The 24,596-nt window shown below is 35.1% G+C and overlaps 1 protein-coding gene across 4 annotated transcripts in view; it reads left to right on the forward strand.

Moving 5' to 3' along the window:
* LOC128238472 (intermembrane lipid transfer protein VPS13D-like) overlaps positions 1 to 24,596 on the forward strand; it is a 91,826-nt gene that overhangs the window by 46,941 nt on the left and 20,289 nt on the right. For all 4 annotated transcript variants that reach the window (XM_052954429.1, XM_052954428.1, XM_052954427.1 and 1 more), the window contains exons 40-59: positions 468 to 601; positions 1,436 to 1,534; positions 1,691 to 1,939; positions 2,584 to 2,716; positions 4,482 to 4,645; positions 5,054 to 5,135; positions 8,466 to 8,577; positions 11,619 to 11,680; positions 12,456 to 12,555; positions 13,527 to 13,650; positions 14,057 to 14,167; positions 14,762 to 14,902; positions 15,806 to 15,950; positions 16,190 to 16,385; positions 16,903 to 17,092; positions 17,570 to 17,752; positions 20,633 to 20,796; positions 21,895 to 21,948; positions 22,521 to 22,610; positions 24,163 to 24,307. In XM_052954429.1, coding sequence (XP_052810389.1) covers positions 468 to 601; positions 1,436 to 1,534; positions 1,691 to 1,939; positions 2,584 to 2,716; positions 4,482 to 4,645; positions 5,054 to 5,135; positions 8,466 to 8,577; positions 11,619 to 11,680; positions 12,456 to 12,555; positions 13,527 to 13,650; positions 14,057 to 14,167; positions 14,762 to 14,902; positions 15,806 to 15,950; positions 16,190 to 16,385; positions 16,903 to 17,092; positions 17,570 to 17,752; positions 20,633 to 20,796; positions 21,895 to 21,948; positions 22,521 to 22,610; positions 24,163 to 24,307 — 2,678 coding nt within the window. The remainder of the gene's footprint in view (positions 1 to 467; positions 602 to 1,435; positions 1,535 to 1,690; positions 1,940 to 2,583; positions 2,717 to 4,481; positions 4,646 to 5,053; positions 5,136 to 8,465; positions 8,578 to 11,618; positions 11,681 to 12,455; positions 12,556 to 13,526; positions 13,651 to 14,056; positions 14,168 to 14,761; positions 14,903 to 15,805; positions 15,951 to 16,189; positions 16,386 to 16,902; positions 17,093 to 17,569; positions 17,753 to 20,632; positions 20,797 to 21,894; positions 21,949 to 22,520; positions 22,611 to 24,162; positions 24,308 to 24,596) is intronic.

Genomic DNA, 24,596 nt, shown 5'->3' on the forward strand with positions numbered 1-24,596 from the left:
GTAAATGCTTGTTCCAATGTTAAAATATCAACAGAAGTTAATGTTTTCAAAAATATTCTGATGGCTTCTGTTATCATTCCCTCAATGTCAGTGTATATTTAGATTAAGATAAGTCGTAAGTTAAAGTAAGTGTGCTATTGTTTAAAAAAAGATAATTAGGTATGATCTTTTTTGTTTGAGATAATCTAGTAGTGATGTTGTGCAAATTAATGCATTTCCACATACAATGACATGCTGTAGGACATTTCCTGTCATTAATACAAAAATATTACATATTATACATGTATAAACTATCAATTTCTAAAGCATTGATATATATTTTCAAATTTTAGCTTATAGTTTAGTTTTGTGGTTTAAATAATATAGGTCATCAGAAAAAAAAAACATTGAGTATATGACTCAGGAGTTTAAAATAATTTAAAGAAATTATTTACTTTATCAAGGCGTAAGTGTTTGTTTCTTTGCAGGTCAGTTATTGAGTAACATGAGCTGTGCCTCAAGGTCAGGAGCAACTTCCCCCGTAACTGTTTCCAGTGTTGGTTCTGGAGCCACTAGTCCTTTATCATCAACAAGCATGACTTCAAATACACAACAGGCACAGGTAGGTGTTATTTTGGGGCTTTTTGAATGAGTTCTTTAATGTGATACTGTGAATAAATATACATGACCTTGATAGGTCAAGGTCACAATGTACAGTGCTGTTTCTTGAGCTAAAAGTCCTTTATCAGCATTAAGCCCAAATCCAAACACACAACCAGCACATTCATGTTATCAAAAATATTCTGATGGCTTCTGTTATCATTCCCTCAATGTCAGTTTATATGACCTTGATAAGTCAAGGTCACAATAAATTGTGTCGATACTGGAGTTACAGGTCCTTTATCAGCATACAACCACAATGCTATCTTGCATGGCTGTTATGTGTTATTATTGGCTAGTTTATATAATCTTGGTAGGTCAAAGTCACAATATGTTGTGTTGGTTCGGGGGCTACAAGTATTTTATGGGAGTTCCTTAAAACAATAAACTTCATCAAATCCTTATCTTTTCTCTCTTTTTTCTTTTTACATTCTTTTTCATTTCTAGACAAAATTGGTATTTCAAAATTTAGTCAAAATGACACATGTTTTTCCAGTAATAAAGGCCCTAGCCTCAAATCCAAAATGGTAAAAATCAATGACTCTGTTTTGGTCATTTGGCAATGCAAAATAGCAAACAAGACTTGAATATCGTACATGGAATGTTTTGAAATGTGCTACAAAAGGATTAATTTCTGAAAATCTTTACACATTAATGGTTGATGTGCGCTTTCCTGAATTGTTTTATCACGCAGGCTATTAATCAACACGAGTGAAATAACCATACATGTACTTAGTTGATGTATAAATTAATAAGCAATATGATATTAATTATGATGAATTGTTTTAATTTTCAGTCTGACCCTCCCTTTGAGCTAAAGCTGAATGTTACAAAGACTGAGTTTGTGGTTGTTGAAAACCTGTCCTCTCTCGATACCAATGCTGTAATACTCAGGGTAAGGCGAACTCCATGCAGCGTCTAGATTTCTTTAATCTGCCATTACGTATGTGATGACAAAACTCATAGTACTGAAAAATATAATTCATTTGAAATATTGATAAAAATACAGTGATGTCCTGCTATTTACAGTCAAAATTGGTTCTATTTACAGTGCACAGCAGTGCTATCCTACCGCCCTCAGTCAAAGGAGAAGATCCTATCCTTTACGTTGCACAGTCTCGAAGTTTTCTCGTGCTCTTTACAAGCGGAGGAGGAAACAGCCCTCTCGATAGTAGACCCTGTTACCATACAAGTGACAATGGAAAGGAATAGAAACTACACGCCCATATTAAGGCACTCACCAATGGAGCTGGGCTTATCAGACACAAGGGTGTTTGGGGATAAACACCTGCTTTTAGAGGTTAGGAAATATAAAGAATTAGATATCAGTAACAGAATTTTGTTTTTTTTTATTAAAACTGGGTCAAAATATTGCTCCACAAATCCAAAAAAGTTTTTTATTCCAAATAATGCTATAAATTTAATTATACTTAAAATATTCAAATTATTTTCTTCTTTTATTTAACTTGACTTTCTTTAAATTATGAACAAGTAGTACACATACGCTAAAGTGCAATCTTAGGTTCTTCAAACTCTATAGCCAAAGTAAATTCGCATTGTTTGAAACATACATGGTTTATTACAAATTGTATAGTCTTTGTTTGATGTTCTATTGGTCACTGCTTTTATATATAAGTAGGATATTTTGCATAATGCATTCAAATAAAAGTTTTGGCATCGACTCATATTTTGCCCCATTAAACCAGTTTAAATTGAGGGTTATTTTTTAGAGATTATCACCAGACATTTGACACAAAAAATATACACAGTAATTAAAATTAGACTTAAATTAACAAAACCAATTCTTACTCTAGTATTTGGCAGCACAATCTTAAAATACAGAAATTGGACCAGCCTGGGAAAGCTTTTGTCAAATGAAGAAAACCTGCAAGCCAGTTTGCATTGAGGGTGTAATTCTTCAGGCGTTGTTTTATCTGTTTACAGGTAACCTTAGATGATACCTTGAATGTCCGTCTTTCCTACCAAGACATGCAGCTATTTTTAGCCATCTGGGACTCACTGCCCAAAACCCTCAAGTCCAAACCATCAGCCCGGTCCCCCACAGCTGTACCCTCAGGTAAGTGGCATTTATGTTAATTATACCTCCGACAAACGAAGTTCGAAGGCGATATATTGGAGTCACCCTGTGGTCGGTCGGTTGGTCCGTCGGTTTGTCGGTCGGTCCGTTGCAATTTACCTTGTCCGGAGCATAACTTAAAAACTACTGGAAGGAATTGGATTAAACTTCATACAATGGTAGAGCATAATGAGAGGAAGTGCAGTGTACAAAAACCATAACTCTATTCTTGCCTATTACTGAGTTATTGTCCTTTGTTACTTATGTTTGTCTGGAGTACAACTTGAAAAGTACTGGATGGAATTGATTGGAACTTCATAAAATGGTAAAGCACAATAAAAGGAAGTGCAGTGTTCAAGAACCATAACTCTACTTAAGCTAATTACTGAGTTATTGCCCTTTATTTGTTTTTTTTTTTGCTGTCATTTTCTTTTCCAGACATTAACTTGCAAACTACTAGATGGAATTTATTTAAACTTAATACAATGGTAAAGCACAATGAGAGGAAGTGCAGTACATACAGTGATAGATCATAATGAGAGGGAGTGCAGTGTACAGGAACCGCAATTATATTTCAGCTAATTACAGAGTTACTGCCCTTTGTTATTTTTCTTGTCCGGAGCATAACTTGAAAACTATTTGATGGAATTTAATAAAACTTCATAAATTGATAGATCATAATGAGAGGAAGTGCAGTGTACATGAACTGCAATTCTATTTCAGCCAATTACAGAGCTACTGCCCTTTGTTACTTTTACTTGTACGGAGCATAACTTGAAAAATATTGGATGGAATTTAATAAAACTTCATACAGTGATAGATCATAATGAGAGGAAGTGCAGTGTACAGGAACTGCAATTCTATTTCAGCCAATTACAGAGTAACTGCTCTTTGTTACTTTTTCTTGTCCGGAGCATAACTTGAAAACTATTGGATGGAATTTAATAAAACTTCACATAGTGATAGATCATAATGAGAGGAAGTGCAGTGTGCAGGAACCGCAATTTTATTTCAGCCAAATACATAGTTATTGCCCTTTGTTATTTATTTCTTGTCCGGAGCATAACTTATAAACTACCGGATGGAATGTAATAAAACTTTATACAATAGTGCAGCACAATGAGAAGGAGTTCAGTGTACATGAATCATTACACTATTTTAGCAAATTACAGAGTTATTGCCTTTTTCTGTGTTTTTGTTGTCAAACGTTTGTCCGCACAGTAACTTAAAAACTACTAGATGGAATTTCATAAAACTTCATACAATGATAAATCATAATGAGAGGCAGCGTTCGGGGGTATAAATCACCTTCAGTGATAGCTCTAGTTAAATCTTGTTATTGAAGTAAAATGTCACACAAAACACTCAAGTCCAAACCAATAGCCCAGTCCACAACAGTCCACCATCAGGTAACTTGAATTTATGTTATGAAGTAAAATGTCACACTAAGCACTCGAGTCTAAACCATTGGCACAGTTACCCAAAGCTATAGCCCTATTAAAGTTGGAATCGGTTGATGTCAACCATAACTCTCAAGTTTGAATCATTAACCTAGATCCCCATAGCTAAAGCTTAGAACTGTTGATTTCAATTCTATATTATTAGAATATTGCATTCATTATAATATGGTCTTTGTTTTTCTGCCCCGAAAAAACACTCATAGAAGAAAGTCCCTCTATGTTCCATCAAATTTATTCATACGCATTTTAATTTAAAAAAAATAAATAGAAACAATCATTGAAATTGGAAAATTTGTTTTTTCCAGAGTACAACATTAATAAACTTGAGGAACTCGGATTCAGCCATTCTGAATGTGCAAACGCCCTGGAAACAAATAACAACAACTTGAATGAGGCAGCTTACTGGCTGATTGAAAACTCCAAGTCCTCAAAACAAAAGAAAGGGGAAAAAAAAGTAACAACAATAGAGGTATGATCTGATTTTGAACATTGCTATTAAATGCTAAAATACCAGGAAATAATTATTGAAATAATTGACGAATGCATCTGAGGGGAAAGTTAATTTAAAAGATATTCTTTCGAAATTACCTGGTTAAAGGTTATTTAAGATAGACTGATGAAAACCAGTTTAACAAATCGAGGGCACATCTATGGACAAATGTAACTCAATAACTCTCTATATTTTATACCGAGTTACATCCATGTTCTGCTATGCCCATAAAGAAATATACTTATCCAATATTGAAATATTTTCTTGATTATGTTAAATATTTTAATATCTAATTATGAAGAAGTATATCTTTTCCTTTGCTTAATTAAAAAAAACCCCACTACCCTTCATGAATAAAATGGCTGTCAATTACCTGTATTTCTGTAGGTTTCTGTGAAGACACTGTGCCTGTGTTTGATAGATGATTGCCAGGATGCTGACATACCGCTGGTGGAGATGACTTTCTCAGGTGAATAATCAGCACTTTTTAGCTCACCTGTCACTTTGTGACATGGTGAGCTTTTGTGATCGCCTTTTGTCCGGCGTCCGTCGTGCGTCGTCCGTCAACAATTTACTTAAAAGACATCTCCTCCTTAACCGCTCGGCCAATATTAATAAAACTTCATAGGGATGTTCCTTGGGTTGTACTCTATCAAAGTTGTTCAAAGAATTTAATTCCATGCAGAACTCTGGTTGCCATGGCAACCAAAAGGAAAAACTTTAAAAATCTTCTTCTCCCAAACTACAAGGCTTAGGCCGTTGATATATAGTAGGTAGGATCACCAAATGGTCCTCTACCAAGATTGTTCAAATTATGGCCCTGTGGTCAAAATTGGCCCCGCCCCGGGGGTCATGGGTTTTCTCTATATGTTTATAGTGAAAACTAAAATCTTCTCCTCTGAACTTACTTGGCCTAGAGCTTAGATATTTGGCATGATTCATCGTCTAGTGGACCTCTACAAGGTTTGTTCAAATTATGGCCCTGGGGTCAAAATTGGCCCCGCCCCCTTGGGGGGTCATGGGTTTTCTCTATATGTTTATAGTTAAAACTTTAAAAATCTTCTCCTCTGAACTTACTTTGACTAGAGCTTAGATATTTGGCATGATTCATCGTCTAGTGAACCTCTACAAAGTTTGTTCAAATTATGGCCCTTGGGTCAAAATTGGCCCCGCCCCGGGGGGTCATGTGTTTTCTCTATATGTTTATGGTGAAAACCTTAAAAAATCTTCTCCTCTGAACTTACTTGGCCTAGAGCTTAGATATTTGGCATGATTCATCGTCTAGTGGACCTCTACAAAGTTTGTTCAAATAATTGCCCTTGGGTCAAAGTTGGCCCCGCCCCGGGGGTCATGGGTTTTCTCTATATGTTTATTGTGAAAACTTAAAAAATCTTCTCCTCTGAACTTACTTGGCCTAGAGCTTAGATATTTGGCATGATTCATCGTCTAGTGGACCTCTACAAAGTTTGTTCAAATTATGGCCCTTGGGTCAAAATTGGCCCCGCCCCGGGGGGTCAATGGTATTCTCTATATGTTTATAGTTAAAACTTCAAAAATCTTCTCCTCTGAACATACTTGGACTAGAGCTCAGATATTTGGCATGATTCATCGTCTAGTGGACCTTTACAAAGATTGTTCAAATTATGGCCCTGGGGTCAAAATTGGCCCCGCCCCGGGGGTCATGGGTTTTCTCTATATGTTTATAGTGAAAACTTCAAAAATCTTCTTCTTTGAAATTACTTGGACTAGAGCTTAGATATTTGACTGATTCATCGTCTAGTGGACCTCTACGAAGATTGTTCAATTTATGGCCTTGGGGTCAAAATTGTCCCCGCCCCGGGGGGTCATGGGTATACTTGATATGTTTATAGTTAAAACTTCAAAAATCTTCTCCTCTTAACTTACTTGGACTAGAGCTTAGATATTCGGCATGATTCATCGTCTAGTGGACCTCTACAAAGATTGTTCAAATTATGGCCCTGGGGTCAAAATTGGCCCCGCTCCTGGGGGGTCATGAGTTTTCTCTATATGTTTATAGTAAAAAAAAATCAAAAATCTCCTCTGAACTTACGTTGCTTAGAGCTTAGATATTTGGCATGATTCATCGTCTAGTGGACCTCTACAAAGAATGTTCAAATTATGGCCTTGGGGTCAAAATTGGCCCCGCCCCGAGGGGTTAGGGTATTCTCTATATGTTTATAGGTAAAACTTCAAAAATCTTCTCCTCTGAACTTACTTGGACTAGAGCTTAGATATTTGGCACGATTCATCGTCTAGTGGACCTCTACAAAGATTGTTCAAATTATGGCATTGGGGTCAAAATTGGCCCCGCCCCCTTGGGGGGTCATGGGTTTTCTCTATATGTTTATAGTGAAAACTTCAAAAATCATCTCCTCTGAACTTACGTTGCTTACAGCTTAGATATTTGGCATGATTCATCGTCTAGTGGACCTCTACAAAGTTTGTTCAAATTATGGCCCTGGGGTCAAAATTGGTCACACCCCGGGGCTGATGGGTTTTCTCTATATGTGTTATAGTTAAAACTTAAAAATCTTCTCCGAACTCACAAAGACAAGTAACGTCTTAATTTAAACTGGATAACATATTTAGTACACATACCAATTTTCAATATGGGCCACATACAATAATTAATAACAAATATACATATATAGATACACATGTAAAATCAAGTAGTGACAAGAGCTTAGATATTTGGCATGATATATCATCTAGTTGACTTGTACCAATATTGTTCAATCTTTGGCGCTGGGGTAAAAAAATGGCCCCACCCGGGCGGTCATGGGTTTCCTTATATATGTATATGATGAAAACTTAAAAAATCTTCTTCTCTGAAACCAAAAGGCGAAGGCCTTAGATATTTGGTATGAAGCATCGTTTATCGGACCACTATTAAGATTGTTCAAACTTTAGCCCTGGGGTCAAAATTGGCCACGCCCCGTGTTCATAGGCTTAGGTTTTCAATATTTGTATATAATGGAAGAATGTGCAATATATGACAGGTGAGCGATTCAGGGCCATTTGGCCCTCTTGTTTGATGAAAAAGGGAGTGTGGAGAAGTATTGACTCCTGTGATAGCTCTAGTTTCTGTAGGCTCCAGAATGCTGACATAGAAACCTCTGTTAGAAACGATATTTTTAGGTTAGAATCTTTAAATTCAATCGACACACAAGGGTACTAATTACTTCTGTGATAGTTCTAGTTTATCGTGACTTGATTTGAGAGATGATTCTCTCCTTGATAAATCTGGATCTTTTTGGTTTCTGTGAGATCCATGCATATGTTTACAATATGTTGACATACTCTGAAAAACAAACCGGTATTCTCTGGTGAATATTTAAAAATCTTGAAGTAAAATTGCAGTTGAGCGCAGTTTTCTCTCCTGTGTTAGCTCTAGTGTTATGTGTGGCCAGTGTGCCTGTGTTTGACAGATTATTGCCAATATGCTGACAAACCCTTGATGGATCTGACTTGTTAAGTGTGTACTCTGTGTTTCATTAAATTAAGCATCATTGGGATTGTATTCATGCCTGTGATAGTTGAAGTTGGTATAGGTGTCTGTGAAGACACTGTGTCCGTGTTTGACTGCCAATATAGTAACATACCTATTGTTGAAATGACATTTTCTGGTAAATAATTAGTTCTCTTTAAAATCACCTGGCATATGCGATAAGCATTACCTCCTCCAATAGTTCTAGTTTGTGTATGTGGGGACACTGAGCCGGTGTTTGATAGATAATTGACTATAAAAGGACATTGTACTGAACTTTTTTTGTTCCAGGAATAAGCCTAAAGTATGAGCCGGGTAACGAAGGACGGGCAAGGTTTGGAGTTATGGCTGACTATTATAACAGGACATTTTCAGGCTGGGAACCACTGTTAGAGCATTGGAAGTGAGTCCTTTAGATAAGTTGAGCTTTTCTTAGATTGATTTGAATTAATATTCTTAGATAAGTTGAGCATTTGCTAGATAGCATTTGCAAGATTGGCTAGAATTAATAAACGTAGATAAATTGAGCATTTGCTTGATTGGTTTGAATAAATAAACTTAGATAAGTTGAGCAGCTGCTAGATTGGTTTGAATTGATAAACTTAGATAAGTTGAGCAGTTGCTAGATTGTTTGGAATTTAAATAAACTTAGATAAGTTGAGCATTTGCTAGATTGGTTAAAATTAATAAACTTAGATAAGTTGCGCATTTGCTAGATTGGTTAGACTTAATAAACTTAGATCAGTTGAACATTTGCTAAATTGGTCTGAATAAATAATCAAAGATAAGTTGAGAATTAGCTGATTGGATTGAATTAATAAACTTAGATTAGTTGAACATTTGATAGACTGGTTTTAAATAATAAACTTAGATAAGTTGAGCTTTTGACAGACTGGTTTGAATTAATAAACTTAGATAAGTTGCTCATTTGCTTGATTGGTTAGAATTAATAAATTTAGATAAGTTGCCCATTAGCTAGATTGGTTTGAATTCATAAACTTAGATAAGTTAAGCATTTGCTAGATTGGTTAAAATTGATAAACTTAGATAAGTTGCGCATTTGCTAGATTGGTTTGAATTAATAAACTTAGATAAGTGGAGCTTTTGCTAGATTGGTTTGAATTAATACACTTAAGATAAGTTGAGCTTTTGATAGATTGGTTAGAATTAATAAACTTAGATAAGTTGCACATTTGCTAGATTGGTTTGAATTAATAAACTTAGATAAGTTGCGCATTTGCTAGATTGGTTAGAATTAATAAACTTAGATGAGTTGCACATTTGCTAGGTTGGTTTGAATAAATACACTTAGATAAGTTGTGTATTTGCTAGATTGGTTTGAATTAATAAACGTAGGTAAGTGGAGCATTTGCTAGATTGGTTTAAATTAATACACTTAGATAAGTTGAGCTTTTGTTAGATTGGTTTGAATTAATATTCTTAGATAAGTTGAGCATTTGCTAGATAGCATTTGCAGGATTGGCTAGAATTAATAAACGTAGATAAATTGAGCATTTGCTTGATTGGTTTGAATAAATAAACTTAGATAAGTTGAGCAGCTGCTAGATTGGTTTGAATTGATAAACTTAGATCAGTTGAGCAGTTGCTAGATTGTTTGGAATTTAAATATACTTAGATAAGTTGAGCATTTGCTAGATTGGTTAGATTTAATAAACTTAAGTTAGAACCTTTAAACTTAGATATGCTGAGCATTTGCTAAATTCAAGGGTTAGACTCAATAAACTTAGATAAGTTAAGCATTTGCTAGATTCAATTGTTAGAATTAATAAACTTAGGTAAGTTCAGCATTTGCTAGATTTGTTTGAATTAATAAACTTAGATAAGTTGAGCATTTGCTAGATTGGTTTGGATTAATGAACTAAGATAAGTTGAGCAGTTGCTAAATTGGTTGGAATTAATAAACTTAGATAAGTTGAGCATTTGCTAGATTGGTTAGAATTAATAAACTTAAGTTAGAACCTTTAAACTTAGATATGCTGAGCATTTGCTAAATTCAAGGGTTAGACTCAATAAACTTAGTTAAGTTAAGCATTTGCTAGATATAATTGTTAGAAATAATAAACTTATGTAAGTTCAGCATTTGCTAGATTTGTTTGAATTAATAAACTTAGATAAGTTGAGCATTTGCTAGATTGGTTTGGATTAATGAACTAAGATAGGTTGAGCAGTTGCTAAATTGGTTGGAATTAATAAACTTAGATAAGTTGAGCATTTGCTAGATTGGTTTGAATTAATTAACTTAGATAAGTGGAGCTTATGCTAGATTGGTTAAAATTAATAACCTTAGATAAGTTGAGCATTTGCTAGATTGGTTTCAAATAATAAACTTAGATAATTTGAGCATTTGCTAGATTGGTTAGAATTAATAAACTTAGATCAGTTGAACATTTGCTAAATTGGTCTGAATAAATATTCAAAGATAAGTTGAGAATTAGCTGATTGGATTGAATTAATAAACTTAGATTAGTTGAACATTTGATAGACTGGTTTTAATTAATAAACTTAGATAAGTTGAGCTTTTGACAGACTGGTTTGAATTAATAAACTTAGATAAGTTGAGCATTTGCTAGATTAATTTGATTTAATAATCTTAGATAAGTTGAGCATTTGCTAGATTAGTTTGAATTAATTAACTTAGATAAGTTGCGCATTTTCTAGATTGTTAATAAACTTAGATATGTTGCGCATTTGCTAGATTGGTTAGATTTAATCAACTTAGATAAGTTGCCCATTAGCTAGATTGGTTTGAATTCATAAACTTAGATAAGTTGCGCATTTGCTAGATTGGTTAGAATTGATAAACTTAGATAAGTTGCGCATTTGCTAGATTGGTTTGAATTAATAAACTTAGATAAGTGGAGCTTTTGCTAGATTGGTTTGAATTAATACACTTAAGATAAGTTGAGCTTTTGATAGATTGCTTAGAATGAATAAACTTAGATAAGTTGCACATTTGCTAGATTGGTTTGAATTAATAAACTTAGATAAGTTGCGCATTTGCTAGATTGGTTAGAATTAATAAACTTAGATGAGTTGCACATTTGCTAGGTTGGTTTGAATAAATACACTTAGATAAGTTGTGTATTTGCTAGATTGGTTTGAATTAATAAACGTAGGTAAGTGGAGCATTTGCTAGATTGGTTTGAATTAATACACTTAGATAAGTTGAGCTTTTGTTAGATTGGTGAGAATAAATAAAATGAGATAAGTTGAGCAAATACTGGATTGATTAGAATTAATAAAGAAGACAATTGAGGTTTTTTAATAAGCGATTTGACTCTATTTAGTTTTCATCAGGGTAACAGTTACTTGATTTTGTGAGTTACATTTAAAAACGAAAAATTATTTGTAATATCAGTACTATTGCACTCTGGTGATGAACAGAACTAAGTATGAAAACATTGTTCATTTTGATACTTGTAGATGTCATGCACAGTGGCGGAACTTCAAACACCAAGAGCAAAAGCTGTCTGTGGAAATATCAGGTAAAAACACACACTTTTGCTCAAAACATACCTGGATGAAGGTGAGATTCATCATCAGCAGCCCTGGTACCTAGATCTGTTCACACCATATTAGAATCATGTAAAATTAACTGATAAACTCTGAGAAATTAACCATGACACCATACAGAGGTTTTGTTACTAAATATAGAAAAATAGCACACAATTTGGTTTCATTGCTCTAGTTCCTTAGAGGGTCCTATTTGGCACCAATGAAACTGCCTCATTAATTATATGAGGTTATATGATAGTGTTCCGGGGTATCAGACAATGAGAGAGGTATAGAGATGGCAGTATTTGTTGTTAAACATTTATTTGTTTTGTGATGTTTTAACAACAGTACTCATCAGGTCTCCATGAGATTTGGCAAGAATGTCACTATTAAATGTAGTTAATTTTAAAGTGTACATCATTTCTATTTATATAAAGGACACTACATTCTGAGTTAAATATAGATATTGGATCAGCAACGCTGAATCCTAACACAACTACATTAACTGTACTTACCAAGCCATGTGATTTGTGTACACTTAAGCTTTATAACTATTTTACCAGTGCTTGACTTGAAGACTGCTGATCTTAAATGATAACAAAGATGGTAACTGCTTTTTAAGAATATTATGACCGTAAATAGTTCTGAATTTAAATTACTAAAGTTGTAAAAATACTATGTAAAATAAAGTACAATTTTACCTAATTTAGGATCTGACGTCCTGAAGCTTTTATCTTAAATGAAGTACTATTTTATTAATTTTAGCATCTGAAGTCCTAAACCTGACAGTTACGTCCACCTTGTTAGACCTGTACAACATGACAAAAGACAAGTGGGCTGCGGACTACTACAAACACACAGAGGAGTGAGTGGAATGTACCATTTCTGAGTCAAACCTTTGGAATATATACACCACTATAAGTTCAGACTGTCAATTTTATTTATACTAGCTGAATAAAGAAACTGTGCATGTTCAAACATAAATAAACCCAACAATAGTAGATTTTAAAGGCGATTTAATTTTGAAAATTGTCACATGCTTTGAGAAAGTTAGCCTTCCTATCTCTCAGTTACATTTATGTGTCAAGTTCTTCATGTAAGCAGAATGTGATTATCAAAATACTTGACTTTGTTTTGGAAAACGTTTATTATGAACAGGTTCATTTCCTGTAAGTATATAAAAGGCTGATGACCTATAATGTAACCCATTGATTCACTTCATTGACTTTGGCATTTTGATGGTCATCTTTGCTCAAGTATTGGCATTTTAGTTTATATGCTCCAAAATAAAAATAAATATGTGCAAACAACATACTCAAAGATTATTTAAAGTGTTTACACTCATTTCTCGACTATTGAGATTTCTGGATATAGTTTGATTTAATGATTTATAAAGCCTCTGACGGAATGAACTGCCAAAGTTTGATTCAGGCATAAAACAGTTTTATTAAGTGGATGATGTAGCGGTATGGTCATGCACAAATGCTAGAAAATACACATTTATGTTGTGCAATCACTATGAAGGTTCGTATTATTTTGAGAAATTCTGACTTAATAAGTCATTGAAATCTGGCTTTATTTATAAACTTCTATACTGACAAGTTCATGGTAAAGTTACAAACAAGGGAAATAATATCTCAAAAACTATTATTCAAGGGAAAAAATTCAAAGAAATGTGTTTGCTTTCTGTTTTATATTGTAGTAAATATTCCATACTTTTGAAGACAGTTAAATATTTCCATTCTTTAATAAATATACTGATAATTGATTATGATTTTATGATGTCAGAATTACGGCAGTTTACTTAAAAAACAGAACTGACAATTTATTTTCCAGAGCTAAGAAAGGAATGGAGTCTTTAACCAGCGTGAAACGTCGCCAACTTCTCAGACCCTATGCAATACGAAACCAGACTGGTTCCCTGTTGTGGTTTAGACCGGTAACCAAAACACCTTCACAGGTAAAACTGTTATAGTAGGATGGCTTAATGATGTAATATGACTGCTTGCCCATGGTAGCATTTTTTAACTTTAAAAAATTTATGATTTTATTGTTGCTGAGAAAAGTCCACCAAAGTCTTGAAAATACTGCTAATGGCTGATGTAAACTATATGTACATACATTCACAATTGGTGTTACTCTTGGTTTTGAAGACCTTTGAGGAGTCTTTACTCAATCTGAAACTTAATCTTAACCTTGAGAGATTAATGAAACTGTGTTTAAAACCTTAAGTGGTGAATGGGAATGCAATTGTGATAGTACAGTTAGTGTTCGATCAAAGGTAATAGTTTTATGATCGAAAAAAATCTTTGACATATTAGTATGATTATAGTTTATTTGATCTCTATTTTAATTCTTTCTGATAGGTAGGGGGAGATAACCTTACATCCCAGCCGGCAAGCCAGGACTGGGTCCAAGTGCCACCAAATGAAGATGTGTCATTCAACTTTCAGAGGCACGAAAAGATAAGACATAAGGTGGATATACCTTTCTGTAACTGGCTCTTACTTTTTACCCCAATGCATTCGGATGAGTACATCAAAATGTAATAAAAAAAGTATGATTTTTCAGAATTTGAAGTTCACTTTAGGGTCATACATCATTTACAGTGACAGCTCATGTGTTGTGTTTAGATCAAACAAGAAGATGTTTAAACTGTTAATCTTGGGATATGAAATATAGTTTTGGCTTTTGAGTTTTGTTTTCATAATGATCACTGAATATAACTGATATTCACATGTATTGTAATTCTTACTTTCGACTAGAAGATCCCAGAATATTTTTTTATCTAAAACAATATATATTAATTATTTAATTATACAACTTTATTTGATTGTGACTTAGCTACAAAACTCCTTCAGGTAAAGGGTGTGAGTTGTAGGTGTCCACCCCTCACCCAAGGGGTCATGGGGCTCCATCCCAAACAGTAATGTTAACTTGGCCTCTCAAAAAGGACATCTATACTGAGCTCTATCTAGGAAATTAATTCCAGAATTATCAATATCATTGTATAGCTGACCAGTTTATATTTGTCTTCAAACTAAATGGAAATTAAAACGTATTAACTACAGAAATCCCAGACGTTGCGTGTGAACCAAGTAGAGGTGCGTGTGGATGGATGGCAAACATTGAACCCGCTGTCAGTGGACAAAGTCGGGACGTTTTTTAGATACGCCAAACCTGACCATGAGAAACAAACCATCTTTGTTGGGGTAATGTATATTTTAATTAGAAGAACTATTACAAAATCAGTTGTGAAATTATCTAATGAATTATTAGACAGAAGTCAATGGACAATAAATAAAGACATTTTTTTTCTTGAGCGTCTAAAATCATATAATGGTTATGACAGGTGAGTGTGAGAATACATTTGCAGGATTTTTGTTAATTTACCATAACTTGTATGTTGACTTTTTTGCAAGAGCTGGAGGATTGAAACATTTCTTTCAATGGCTTAGATAATTTTGGCAGTCTCAGAAATGCTTTCCAAATTATAAAAATATAGCTATGGCTTTGAATTTTACTGCCTTTATTCTTCACTCACATGATCTTAATTGTCAGTTACAAACGTTGTATATGGTTCATATAAATTGTAATGTTCCTGACCGTAAGGGACGCACCCATAGATAGTTCGGAGGAAAAAATATGAGAAATAGAGAGAAAAAATACTAATACTATAGATGGCTGTGAAAATTCGGAAAGACATGAGGTTTGATGACTGTGTCGTTTTCTATGGATTGTGAAAATGGCAAAGGTTATTGTAAACCATGTGATAATAATTATGAAAGCAAAGTATGTGTCTTTGTTTGTCAACACGTTAAGCAACGTTCTTTACAGAACAATTCTTTACATACTGTTTGTACTCTTTATTGATATGTTATTCTGCTTAATGACAGAGGGAATATTTTCACCTTCACAGTCATATACGGTTTTCATAACTCATTTTCTATGTAGAAGAAGGCGATTGGTACAAATAGTTTTCCCCCAGTAAATTAGGGTTTCCCCCACAACACAAGACTAAGCATATTAAGATAATATAATTTTTTCACAGTCATGGCAAAATAGATATAATTCACAGTAGAAGGTAATCTTTTTAATGGGTCTTATTTTTACAGCCTAAGGACCCCCTGACGCGTGTTGTATTTGACATCGCCCATGAAGGAACGGCCCGGAAAGTGATCACCCTGCGATCAGCACTGGTCGTGCATAACAAGCTTGACGAGTCCATTGAATTAAAAATGGACAATCCCGTCATTCCAGGTATTGAATTTTAGTAGTGATAAGGATGAAGGATTTGTTTTTGGAAAAGAACCAACAAAATAAACTATCAGAATTAATAAAAACAACACACACACAACATAACGGACATGTTCAATAATGAATCACAGTCGTCAGGTTTTGTGTAAATTTTGTGTGTCAGTTATTTTCCAAATTATTTCCTACGCAGCCCTTCTATGCACAGTTATATACTGTTCTAATCCATTAAAAAAAAATTACAGGTCGCTACGAAACCTTCATAATCAACTCAAACCAGAAGCGACCAATCCCAATCAGCTATATCAACTCGAGATTATGGATGAAGCCTGTTGATTGGCCAGTTGATTTCTGCAGTGAACCAATAAGCTGGCAACATGGCAAGAAAGGCAAAATAGTAAATCATGTGCGCACGTGCTGTAGTGTGGATTCTGTGTATAGGTATAAATGGACTAATCTAAGATAATGAGTTTAAGTGAGGTTTTCTGATTTCCATTTAGAATAAAATCCCAAGAAAATAAGTGAGATTATGGCATATGTTGCAGGCTGAAGTTCTAGGTAAATCCTGCAATGAAGATTAATCTTTAATTGCAAACTATTGTAAAGTTGTTGAGATTGCTTTTTTGTTCGGACAGTTGTATATTTTTTTTAAAACGATAGGAAGTACCTTGAAATGAATATAAATAACTTTGGAAACAATATCAGAAAGGGGGTGTAACCTCCTTTACCCTGTTTTGGGCATGAATTCATCATTAAAGGCACACTCAAACATATCTAGCTATTTTATTTTAGAATTTACAATTACACAAATGAATGTGTCTGATTGTGATAATGAAAATCTTTAAACTAATCACAAAAACATTTTTTTTAAGAATTTGTTTGTAATTTGTAAAGCTAAGGCTCTTATGTTGAAGTTTGATTTTAATTGTATGAGCCTCAATCGCTTCAAACTTTGCAGGTTTTGTGTGGCAGTGTTCCATGAACATTACCCTGAAGATGGGCAAAGAGATGTTCTTCCAGGTCACAACATATTAATAATGGCCCCATTTACTATACAAAACCTACTGCCGGTCGACTTCATCTATTACTTCAAGCGAATAGATATATCAGGTGGAATTAAACCTGGAAAAATAACACAAGTCCATGCTGTGAGTATTTTCACTTTGTTTTTCAAATTGAAAATAGGTTTTATAATAGCCTTACTAACATAATCAAAAATTCATTGTCATTTCGCCAATTTTGACCTTGTTTGTGTTTTGCAGAGTTATCGTCATAGTCTTGGTGTTGTTGGCATCGTTGTTGTTACTTGGTTTCCTTATGTTTAATCTTTTTGCTACTGAGCTTGTTTATAGAACTGTAGTTTTTCACATAGGTATTGGTACACATGTTTCCAAAGGAAATGTTGTTAAGCACCATAACTAGGACTAACAATTGTCAAATTATCTTTATTTGACTGAAAAAAACACACAACAAGAACAGCATATCGGAATTGGAATTATAGATAAGGTTCCGTTGAACAATAATGATTGTTTGAAATAAGTCGTAATGCTTGATTAAAAAACAACAACTCACAATTGAATGAACTTAGTCGCTTGCAATATGACTCATTAAAATGTACTTGGTAGGCTGACACCAGCAAACGTATAATGTTTGGAATACAACTGGAGAATTTCCAGACATGTCGTGAATACGCCATCGAAAGTGGGGACCAGACAACCATCAACAGCGCCCTTCGTCTTTACGACAGCAACGATCGGCTGCTGGAACTGAACATTAGAATCTTACTTCATGTTTCGGGATCTCTGAAGGTAATGGTTCTTGGGCCCATTTTAATAAGATATGTTAGACATAAACCTTATGCTGATTGGGGATGCTTTGGGACACTAGTACATTCATTGGCATAATCTATGCAATAAATGTCCTGACGATATTATGCCCCCGTCCTTCTGTACGTCCGTTAGTCCAGCTTAACATCTTGTGTCCGGACTGTAACTTTCTCTTGTATAGACTTATTTTAAAATACCTTGCCACATGTGTTTGTCATACCATGACGACGTGTCGCATGCAAGACTTGTGACCCCATCCCTAAAGTTAAGGTCACCTTTAGTGTTTGAATACTATGGAATGCTGCATATAAGGACATAGAGTATATGTGGTCATGTCCGGGCTGCAACTTACCCATGTTTGGACAGATTTTAAAATTACTTGCCACATGTGTTTCACATACCAAGAAGACATGGCTTGTGTAAGACCCATGTTCTATGGTCATGGTCACACTTAGTTTTTGAAATACTGCAGTAAGACATAGAGTACAGGTTTTCGTGTCCAGGCTGTAGCTTTTTCATGTTTGGACATACAGTAAAACTGCGATCGCTCGAGGTCGCCAGGGACTGAGTCAAAACCTCGAGGGAACCGATGTTTCTAACGACCCGATTTTCAATTTTCCAGTTTGGTATGATTTATATTTCAGTGTATTTTAAGTTTGAAGTCGTCAAACAGACTGTTTACTAAGACACCGATTATGTGTTGCGTTGTGGAAATCGCTAATATGTTCAAAGGTTGACGTAATCTAAATGTAAATCGCAAAAGAAAAAACAATAAATGAATAAATAGAAATGTTTATTTTAACAAAAAAGCACATTTATGTAACAAGAAACATTTGAATGACAATACATATTGTGGCATAAGTCAGATTTAAGTTTCGCAAAATCAAGCATTGTTGATTGGCGCATCTTGTCGGTTTCGCGAAACTGTTCAATCGAAATCTGACGCGACAGCGTACAGATCGTCTGAAGATCAAGGTCAGCATCGGCAGTGAATTCAAAGAACCTTCTGACCACATCTAAAGCGTTAACTTCTCGTCATTAACTTCTCATAATTATCATCTCAAATGCCCATATCAACTAATATCGGTCATGCGTTAACAGTGAAAAACGGGTTTTCACACCATATCAAATTGCCTTTCAACTGTCATTGCATTTTTTACAACTTGCGAATAGTTTAACACCTAGCAATTGTTTGTTTATTTTGGAATACGCGTTCGGGAAAATGTGTGAAATTATGTCCTCGAGGGAGCCATTAGGTTTTGTGCACGATTTGTGTACTTGGGACCGAGGATATTGCTCGACTGCTCGACATAATTAGGTTTCGATGCAGCGTGGGTATATTTTATATGAAAATAGAAGGAAAAAAGTTCGGGACCAAGCTCCGACCTCGAGGGAACGCCGGTTATCGAACGACCGCTTGTTTGAGGGAACGCAGTTTCACTGTATTTTGAAATCACTTGCCACATGTGTTTAACATTCCAAGACGTGTCTCATGTAAGACCCGTGTCCCTACCTAAAAAGGTCAAGGTCACACTTTCTGTTTTTTATTAACTGTGGAATGTTGCATATTAGGCCGAAGAGTATAGCTGGTGACGTCCTGGTTGTAACTTTCTCTTGTATGGACAGATTTTAAAATAACTTGCCACATGTTTTAGACATAACAATACAACGTGTCGCATGCAAGATCCGTGTACCTACCTCTAAGGTCAAGGTCACACAAAGTGTTTGTTTACTATGTAATGCTGCATACAATGACATAAGAGTGTAGGTTGTCAATTATGGGTGGTATTTTTAGTGTTGAGCAATTTGAAATAAATGGCCGTATGTATTTGACATGTAAAGGCTATATTACATTTGTAAGACCCAAGCTGTATTTTTGTCAAGCATAGAGGAGTTTCAATCCTTTGGCACAAACAAAAAATGCCATGTGGTCTTGCAAATGCACAAGCTACTTGGTTAGACATAATGCAATGGAGTCTTGCAAATGCAACATCTATTGGTTAGACATAATGTAATGTGGTTTTGCAAGGCCACCAGCCATATTGGTTAGACATAATGCCAAATGGTATAGCAAATGCACCAGAAAAGTGTGTTACACATCATGCCATAACTGTGGTCTTACAAATGCACCAGGCATATTGGAAAGACATAATGCCATGTGGTCTTGCAAATGCAATAGCCATGTTGGTAAGACATAATGTCATGACTTTGTGGTCTTGCAAATGCATCAGCCATGTTGGTTGAACATAATGCCACGTGGTCATGCAAATGCGCCAACCTTATTGGTTATACATGATGCACCAGCCATGTTGGTTGGATATAATGCCACGTGGTCTTGCAAATGCACCAGCCATATTGGTTAGACATATACTGACATTGTTCAAAGGTTAAAGTCGAATTTGCCGACATTTGTCACAAGTCATACTGTGACATCTCATGTGTTTTTTTTAATTTAAATGCAGTGTACGCCTAAAGCCATGCAATCTTTCAAAATGAAATGAAATTTTACTGGAAAATTGAGCCGTTTAAAGTGGAATCACATTGAAATATTTAAAATGGACAGAATTAAGTCAAGCTGTTTATAAACGCTGACACATCATAATACGATCAAAATGTAATGCAGCGTATTCCAATTAGTAAGGTTCATTAAAAATGTTCTGTGATTTTTAGCTCGTCTATTTTATAAAGTTGTTGACGTTGGGGTCATTGTCATTGGATACACATATTGACAGACCAATATTTAATGTTTTGCAGCAATGCCCATAACCATAACGCTGGCTGTAATAATTATCAAGTAATGCCTCTTTTTCGACTGATTAAAACTATTATCATGCCTATTTTCAAAGTTGTTATATTTCACAGGTGATAATTAGCTCCCCGTACTGGCTGGTTAACAAGAGCGGTCTGCCCCTTGTGTTTAGACAAGATGGTTGCCGAGAAGCGGCTGGACAAGGGGAGGAAACTGAAATGGCTAGAATGGTTTCACCTCTTCTCTTCAGTTTCAATGAGAGTAACTCTCCTTACCTGTAAGTGTTTTATATCCTGCCCTAGTTAAGGGACTTGTAAGTGCTGTACCCTTCTCCTCATTAAAATAATCTTTAAAGAGAATAATCTACTTAACCTGTAAATATTTAAAACCAATATACCACTTCTGGTAAGGAAAGAAATTTTGATTGTTAGGGTGTTCCTCTCTCCTTCATCTACAATGAGAGTTACTCTCCTTACCTGTGAGTATTTAATTTCCTTCCTTTGTGAATTTGCAAGAGTTTTGTCCCATTTCATTCAGATTCAGTGAGAGTTACTTCCCTTTCCTGTTAATATTTAACACCTTCCCTTGAAAGAAAGGATGCTAACATGTCAAGCATTTTAACCCCTTCCCTCTTCAGCTTCAAGAAGAAAAACTCCCCTTACTTGTATGTATTTGATTACCTCCCATAATTAAGGAGAACACCGACAGCTCTCATCTCTAGCTTCAAAGAGAATCACTCCCCTAATCTATAAATATTGCTTTACTTTAGGGAAAACGCCCTCACTTCAGCTTAAATGCGATTTTACACCTGTTAGAACTCCTATTACAGTTTTCAGTGATTTAAATGGATTTTTGCCATCTTTGGCTCATCAGGTTTTGAAAATACTTATTTTGCTCTTGATAATGTTTGCAAAACATGTTTGACGATCAGTTAATCAAAGCACTATCGCAAAGACTCTTTGCACCAATGATACAGCCAATTTGTGACGCCTTGTTTATCACTGATTTTTGGGGTTTACAATGAAATCAACGCAAGTTTTACATTAGTGAATGATTTGGAGTTTGTAATGAGCCCGCTCTTCCAGTAATGAGTTCAACATCACATGCAAAAGCATTTGCCAAATCACGGATTGGGCTGACGATGTTTCATTGATGTGTGAATTTGAATTACAGGCAATTATTGCACTGGCTTGGAAATTCACTTGGTGGCTTAAGGCAGAGATAAAGGCAGAGCAACCACAACCACTGATGGCTTTGAAACCTTGAAATGCTAAGTTGAGATTCAAATAGTAGTGGGTTAAGTCCAAAGTAATTGCTATGAAAAATTAAAAGAATGGAAAACGAGTTTGCTAACCTTTTTGATTTACTATTCTAGGTGCGAGATGCGACTTGGAAAGTACAATCATGGAACTGATACAGTACCCACGTGGTAAGTGGTAGTTAAATGTATTGGCATATATTGTCATTTGTTTTAAATTAACAAAAGAAAACTTCTAAAAAATGCAGATAAAAATGCCCAACCGCCCGAACTTTGATTTTGTATTTGGCATGTTAGTTAAAACATGATTATAATATATATACAGAGCTACAGAATACCTTTTACTTCAACTGTGTTGTACGCCCGTATGTATTTTGTTAAATGTTAAGTACAGCGAAATGGCAAATGTTAAAGTCTAATGTCAAATAAAAGTGCAAACATGCATGTATTTTGCATACACGATAGGCTTCATTCTGAAAGTAGCTATTGATTAAACACCCCTTGCATTATAAAACACGACGCTTTTCACGGAGAAGGAGTGATTCTTTACCAGTAAGCAATCGTCACTGTTGCTCCAGATATGGTTGTAAATTGATTGTAGTAACAATACGCACTTATTATTTATTCGTATAAAAGCAAACAGATGTTTGATCTTATATTGTAACTGGTGGATTTAAAGGTTATTTGTGACCCTTAACGGTAACTTTGTTTATATTAACACCACTGTCCATATATATTTACAGGTGTAAGGGCTTTGTGTTGAAAAATGACGAGGATCGACCAACGGTTCGTCAACTAAATGTCCTACGCAGGGAAAGTAACAGACCGGACAGGTAAGTTTAACATTGGATATTGGCATTATTGCCGAATATATAGAGGAAAAGAACTATATCTTGAACCATGACTAGGAGAAATACGTAATTGAAATGTCTTGAAGTATTAGTTTTGGCATCATATTAATTATTGAATATAAAGAAGCATAATGTACTATAAAAGTGAATATTTGGTCCAGTTGTAAGATGCTGGACTAGAATGCAAGATGACCTTGGTTCAAATGTGGGTCTGACCCTGGCCTATTTCTGAAATACCTTCTGGTATTTCCCATCTCACAAAGTAAATGTTTTCTCTGAACTCAGAAACTACTTGCTGAGTAACTTAAAGAATGACTCACTGCTGATTTGTGACACACGGCTTTGAATAGAAAAGTGGGTCACTTTTGATGGGCGAAGATACCAGAAGTGAAAGCCATCTGAAGAAATACTGGTATTGACGCCTTGTCAAACAGATAAATGAAAAGATACCCTGGAAATACTGAACCAAGGAACTTAGGGGATGACTGACAAGATAAATAAAATTAAATTCCGTAAAAAATATTTATACGTACACAAGGAAAACCAGACCCGTGCTGTCCAAGGGAAATTAGTGTGCAACCTGGTACCACCCAAACAGTTAATTAACAATCGCACTACAGCCAAACACTGTGAACTCAAGCAAGAGCCAGGGTGTGGGTGGCGAAAGGCAGGCAAGGCAGCTAAGGATTGAGAACTAGACCACCACAAAGTGTACTACAAAAGACAATGGGCTATAAAAAGCATGTCCTGCTAATCTATTTTTAGTAACAGTGTGAAAACTATGAAGTTGTATTTCCTGCTTATCTCATAATTTTCTTCTGGGTTCTCTATATCATAAACATATGATTATATATTGATAATACAGCACCGTAACAAAATAAAAAAGGGATTTGAGAGTTTAGATATTAAAGAATGTTGAGGCAGTTCATTTATTGATGAGTGGTTTTTCTATCAAATAATATTGAATTAAGAACTAAAACAAAACTAATGGTATGATTTCCATTTGCGCAAAAATCATGGTCTCTTTAAAGTATTGAAAAGCCTATGCATAGTTGGGTCCACCTGGTTAGCTCAATCGGTAGAGCGTTGGACTGTGAATCGGACAACCCTGCTTCGATTCCCGGGCGGACAAGGTTACTTCTGTTGTGATTAGTTATGAAATCCTTTCTACGACTATTCGCACTGTACCACTGCCCCTGCCATGTACAGAAGTTGTCAGTTCCTTCCAGAGGTGAAGGCACCTAGTACTGGTTAACCGCCTGATAGTCTGCCCAGGATAGGTGTGCGGTGGTTGAACTGTCACTCTGGGACCCTACAATGTGCTCACGCCGGGACCCGGAGTATAAACTACTAACACCACCACCGCATAGTTGGGAGACGATATAACCCGCACATCAAGTCTTAATAAAGTATATGTTATGTACTGTTATGTTCCGTTATGTTATTGCCTTTAACTTTTAAATTCAACTTTATTTCTTTATTAATTTGTATTTAATGTGTGAAAACAATTATGTTAAACCTTTTTTAATTTCAGGATCTATAACATAGGTATAGAAGTAAAGAAGGGCCAGGGGAGTTTCTTCCGAACAACGATCGTAACATTCTCCCCTCGTTATCGCATTCACAATTTGTCAGAACACAAACTGGCTATAGCACAGAGGCATATTACAAGCAAGGAGGTGAGTTGAATTGGGTGGTAGATCCGTAGTTGATATTGTTCACCCATAAAATGTGCTTTTTAGTTTATTGTTACTTGTCTAATTTGTCACCATAGCCTTTGTGAAGCTGACATCAGCCTAAACATTTTAACTCTCGACATAAATACAAGAATGTTAATGATATTTATTTGAAACTTGATACCCATGTTGCCAGAGACAAAACTCACATGCATGGCAAGGTCAATTGGCTTTTTTATTGTTAAGTGATGCCAAATGTCCAAATGAGATATAAGAAGAGCAAATGGCTTTT

The sequence above is a fragment of the Mya arenaria genome, chromosome 6 (assembly GCF_026914265.1).
Source record: "Mya arenaria isolate MELC-2E11 chromosome 6, ASM2691426v1".
In the NCBI taxonomy this organism is placed as follows: domain Eukaryota; kingdom Metazoa; phylum Mollusca; class Bivalvia; order Myida; family Myidae; genus Mya; species Mya arenaria.